The 6,000-nt window shown below is 32.9% G+C and overlaps 1 protein-coding gene across 1 annotated transcript; it reads left to right on the plus strand.

Annotated features, from left to right (window-relative positions):
* Nucleotides 1–1,061: 1,061 nt before the first annotated feature.
* Nucleotides 1,062–5,101, plus strand: LOC130955773 (aspartate aminotransferase 1). Its single transcript, XM_057882729.1, has 12 exons — nt 1,062–1,441; nt 1,890–1,961; nt 2,044–2,105; nt 2,201–2,284; nt 2,403–2,502; nt 2,588–2,708; nt 2,834–2,997; nt 3,289–3,426; nt 3,596–3,717; nt 4,100–4,194; nt 4,324–4,444; nt 4,734–5,101. The coding sequence occupies exons 1-12, from the start codon at nt 1,247–1,249 to the stop codon at nt 4,816–4,818; spliced, it is 1,359 nt and encodes a 452-aa protein (XP_057738712.1). The 5' UTR covers nt 1,062–1,246; the 3' UTR covers nt 4,819–5,101.
* The last annotated feature ends 899 nt before the right edge of the window (nt 5,102–6,000 follow it).

Below are 6,000 nucleotides of genomic sequence, written 5' to 3' on the forward strand. Positions count from 1 at the left end.
AACTTAAAATAATAACAAAAATAAATTATTAAGAGTACTTAAAAAAAGTACTAAAATATATTATTTTATATGTTATTTTTAATTTAATAAATAAATAATAATTTTTATTATAAAAAATATTTAAAAAATTATCAATTTTTATATGATATTTTTATTTTCATAAATAAATATTAATTTTTATTATAATAGTAATATACTAAAATAGAATACGATAAAAAATATTTAAAAAATATAAAAAATTAAATATACTTAAAAAATAATATTATAATTTAATATTGAGTAAAGCTAGGGAACCAAAAGCATATCAGCCAAAATCCAGCCAAATATCTTTGGATGAATTCAAAATCTCTACGAGTTAATATATATAGATGTTTCTTCTACTAAGTATCAGAATGTTTCTTTTTCATATTAAATGGATGTTCTTTTATATATTTTTTGAATTTGTGATTGTTAGAAGTGGATAAGTTAATGTGAGAGAAAAGAGGAAAGTTTTTATAGGTTTTAATTAGGTTTACTTAATCAATTTAAAATTTTTTTAAATTTTGAATTTAAAAAATTAAAATTAATTAATTATTAATATAAATTAATGTAGTTTTGTTTAGTTTTTGGCTGATAAACTTTTGGTTCCTTATACTTTTCCTTTAATATTATATTTTTTTAATAATTAATTAATTATTTATCTAAAAATAATTTTAACTAATATTATCTAAATAATATTCATTTTATCAAAATTAATTTTAATAAAAATTATTAAACATAAATTATATTAACATAAATTCATTTTTATGCAAAATCAATTCTACAAAATCAACTTTTCATCAATATGAATCCAAACCCACACTAGGAAGGGGTATACATGGAAATTTGATAGCATTTAGGCAAGTTGAAAACCCGCAAATCAAGAAAACGATAAGGAAGGGACAATGACTCACCGACGCAAATCATCATCCATTAGCATTACACGTCCCTACGCAAACGGCGTCCATCATTTAAGTCACAAACCAACCATACCAAAAATATTTTCCTCTTTCGTATAAATATGAAAACCGAAAGCCATGAAGTCATGAACATATTAATAAAGCACCAATTTTCAGTGATACATAATCAGACAGCGTTTTCCATAGAGCATCGGTTGTTGAAAATAAAATACGCTTAGTACTACCAACCACCTTTCTACGTTGGAATCGTAAACCTCTATCGGGACCCAAACCCAAACCCAAGGTTTATATAAAAGGAAACAAACAACATGCGCCCACCGGTTATTTTCCAAACTACCCCTTCTTTTTCTTCTTCTAGTGATCGCAGGCTTAACACACTCGCAAAGCACTTTCTACAAACCGAATCTGAGAACAATCAAAACATGTCAGCTTCACCAACTTCTTCTCATGGCGATTCCGTCTTTGCTCATCTCGTTCGCGCTCCCGAAGATCCTATTCTCGGTGTAAGCTTAACACTTACAACGAACCTTTTTTTATTTTTTAAGTTTTATTTCTCATTTCTCTCTTCTCGTGTCGCAAATAACTGAATCGGTCATCGTGCTAGATGAGTTGAGAACTTTGAGATTACATAAGATCGCACATCTATTTTATTTCATTTACTCGTTTCTCGATTCGGATCATCACTTTCGCTCTTTTGTTTCCTCCGTTGATCCATCACGATCAGACATGCGATTTGATTTTTTTTGTTTCGCCAGTTTGGAGTATGGGTTTATTATGAGTATAGAGTACGGAATATGATTTCCAAAGCTTCACGTAACCTTGTTTGAATTGTTAAGTTATCTCTTATCTGAAGCCGTTTATTTTATCTTATTATATTCTATTTTTCTTTGTTTGTGAGTGGTCTACTATTATTTGAACCTCACCGTTTTCTCTCGTATCTATGAAAAATAGGTGACTCTCGCTTACAATAAGGATCCAAGCCCTGTTAAGCTCAACTTAGGTGTTGGTGCTTACAGAACTGAGGTGACAATGCTATTTTCAGTATTTTGTTACGTTGATTATACGTATATGTGAGAGTTACTCCTTATGTTGCCTTGTACACCAGGAAGGGAAACCTCTCGTGTTGAATGTGGTGAGGCGTGTGGAACAGCAACTCGTCAGTAACCCGTGAGTACTACCTCACTACCTATTCTTTCCCTTCTCATTTCTTGTGATATTACATTGGATTGTGATGTAGCGCTCTCATTCTGCATTATTTGCAGGGCACGCAATAAGGAGTATCTTCCTATTACTGGAGTAGCTGATTTTAATAAACTCAGTGCTCAACTCATTTTTGGTGCTGACAGGTTAATATAAAAATATAATTTTATCATGTTAAACATTGTTTCTCCAAGAGGAAGGTTTTGTTGAATCAGCGCTTAGCTCATTGTTTTATTGTTTATTTGCTTAAATTTTTGGATATAGCCCTGCAATTCAAGAGAGCAGAGTAACCACCGTTCAATGCTTGTCTGGTACTGGTTCATTGAGAGTTGGGGGTGAATTTTTGGCTAAACACTATCACCAAGTATAACGCTTTGTTCTTAACTTCTGTACTATCTAGTTGTTTTTTTAATCCTGCTTACCATTTTTTATTATTCTCGACTTTTCAGCGAAATATATATTTGCCTCAACCAACATGGGGAAACCACCCAAAGGTTTTTACCCTGGCAGGGCTAACTGTCCAAACGTATCGCTACTATGCTCCAGCAACTCGTGGGCTTGATTTCCAAGGTTAGTTTGTCTTATAAGCCATGTTTCTTCTTTATTTTCTATATTGTACCCAAGTTAATGTGAATCATGACCATCCTTCAATTATGAGGTTTCATGTAATGTTACCTTTTTCTCTATCCATGCAGGACTAATGGAAGATCTTGGTGCTGTCCCATCTGGATCAGTTATTCTGCTACATGCATGTGCACATAATCCTACTGGTGTTGATCCAACCCCTGAACAATGGGAGGAGATTAGGAAGCTGATCAGATCAAAGGCCTTGTTACCTTTCTTTGACAGTGCTTATCAGGCAAGCTTTTTTACATGCAAATAACTTTTGTCACATGCTTTTTAACATTGGAAAATTTTGACATAATCTGCTGCTGTTTAGTTGTAAAATTATCAATTAATCCCTTGAATCACTTGGATCGTGAAATCTTGCTTGCCCATAAACCTTTAAATTTATTTAAGTGTTCTGCTTGCATTTTTTTGCACTGTCCATGGTGGATCATGAGCACACTAGAATTTATCTCCACTATGTAATGATGGCTATTATTTGGATGAAAGTTCTTTTTTAAACATAATATATTTTTGTTGATAGGGTTTTGCTAGTGGAAGTCTGGATAAAGATGCACAGCCTGTTCGTTCTTTTGTTGCTGATGGGGGTGAATTGTTGGTAGCCCAGAGTTATGCAAAGAACATGGGTCTTTATGGTGAACGTGTTGGCGCCTTAAGCATTGTAAGAACATCATATCATTATATGGAGACAGATTGAACTTCTTTATTATTCATTAGAATTAATAATCTGAGAATCATGCATGTTTCATGCCTTATATATATATTTTCCATGTTTCGTTTTTTTGTTTATTCTGATAATTTTTTTTTATTTAACTGGAAAATTAACCTAGGTGTGCAAGTCAGCTGATATTGCAAGCAAAGTTGAGAGCCAGCTGAAACTTGTGATTAGGCCCATGTACTCAAATCCTCCCATTCATGGTGCAACCATTGTGGCTGCAGTTCTCAAGGACAGGTAATGACTCTTCTATGTTACTACATAGTACCAGACGAATAAACAAGGACTTATTATTCACTGTTGTACTCTCGATTTCTATGCCATATTTCTTCTTTGGTGATGGATGCTATAGTCTTTAACTAGCATGGCCAAGCAGTGAATTTTTATGGTTGTTAATGCTTTGGTATTGTTAGAGGTCATACATAAAATATATTTTAGTATCCCAAGAAGGTAGATTCTAGTAATGATCTTGTTTATCTGGGATGATTTTGCATTTTATCATAATAATATCTTGGTTATGCCTTCCGTTCATTTGTATTACTGCAAAATGAAGAATTTTAAATATTTTCACTCTACTGGGTGATTTTCCTTCATTTTTAAAATCTTCCATCTCTTTCAGTGATTTGTTCAATGAGTGGACTATTGAGTTGAAGGAAATGGCAGACCGAATAATCAGTATGCGCCAACAACTTTTTGATGCTTTACACGCCAGAGGTTGGTTCTAAAGATTTCCTCTTACTCCTTCTGATTGTCTTTTGTTTGTCATCACTATTTGCTCATTCTTTCTATGCATTATCCTTTCATCTTATCTTTTCTATGTTTTTATTTTCTTTGATTTGTCAGGTACTCCGGGTGATTGGAGTCACATTATCAAGCAGATTGGAATGTTCACCTTCACAGGATTGAATTCTGAACAAGTTTCCTTCATGACTAGAGAGTACCACATATACATGACATCTGATGGGTAAAACGCTCAATTTCTCTCTTACTTTGAATGAGTTGAAATGAATATGATAGCTCCCTTTTCTTCATTTTCCAGTCAAATGTAAATTTGGTAGGCATTCCCTCCTTCTCTATCTTGCGTAGCATGCGGTTGTCAAATCTCTTTTTTTCGCACCTTAAATAATCAAGTTGGGGACTAAACTCTAAAATTTGTTTTTACCGTGTGGCTAACTCTTATATTGTCATTCAGTTTCTGTCTCGCATTGCTTGTATCCATGTCTATGATTTAACATGGAGTGTTGATTGTGCAGGAGGATTAGTATGGCTGGTCTTAGTTCCAAAACAGTCCCTCATCTGGCGGATGCAATTCATGCAGCTGTCACCAAAGCTGTGTAGTACATGTTACTCACTGCACTTCCTAGATGCTACCCTGTTGGAGGGGACCTTTTAATATCGTTTTTCTGTAATAATTTTGTCACATCAACAATGAGACTTCCTTTCTGATTGATGTGAGAATTTAGTAAACGTTTTATGCCTCCTTTTTTTGATTAGTTTTCTCCTGTGGGGGAGTTACAGTCTTGTGTATTGCCTGTCCCTTTTTTGACGAAGGGACGAATACGTCGTAGAGGTATTTATTATTTTCTGTAGTACTTATTCAAAAGAAAGAAGTTTCATTTCTCGTCCTGTGTTTAAAAAGTTAAAAAGCCTAGACCAAGATCCGCACATCACAGAAATATAGTAATATATTATGACAGGCAACACAACGGTATGTAACATGAAAAGGATCTATCGCTGCAAAATCCTTAAAAAAATACGAATACACTAAGGCACGTACAACGGATTAATGAAAGATACGTAAATCCTTTGAAGAAATACAGGAATACGTAACATGTAACATGAAAAGGTTCTATTGGAACCAGTGCAAAATCTTTACAAATACGAATACATAAGGATGGATACAACCGACTATGGAAAAAGTAAATAGAGGCAACCAAGAAAGGTATGCAAGATAGTGTGCACTGTGCACAAAGACACTTCATATTAACACCTAAATTTTCACACGCCAGCTTCATCTCTCAAAATACTCTGAAAATATTTGTGAACCACAGAGAAACTTTTAATCATTTTTAAAAGATGAAAATTCATGTACAATTAGGTAAAATTTGGTGTAGAAACAGAGACGACAAAGAAGTATTCTGTTTAGTGCAAAATAGGAGATAAAAATTGAAACAAGAATGAAACTTTAATTTAATTTGCACAAAGGATAAAATTGGAATTAATTAATTGAAATGAGGATTTTTAGGTATAAAATATTATTAAAGTTTCAATCTTCATTTCTAAAAATTTTAGTCTCTTGTATCCCTACTTTTTGGAGATACTGAATACAGAAATTTTGGAGAGACAGAGATAGACATTTTAGTACTAGTCTCTGAACCAACAAATATGATATTGAGTCTCAGTCTCTGTCAAATCATTTATGATTTAGCGATTTGACATGAAGTTAACTGTATCTGAGTTTCTATCTTTTTAAAAATAAAAAAAATTATTCTAAAAGACCATTATAAAGATTTAATTATT

This window comes from Arachis stenosperma, chromosome 10, assembly GCF_014773155.1.
Source record: "Arachis stenosperma cultivar V10309 chromosome 10, arast.V10309.gnm1.PFL2, whole genome shotgun sequence".
NCBI lineage: Eukaryota > Viridiplantae > Streptophyta > Magnoliopsida > Fabales > Fabaceae > Arachis > Arachis stenosperma.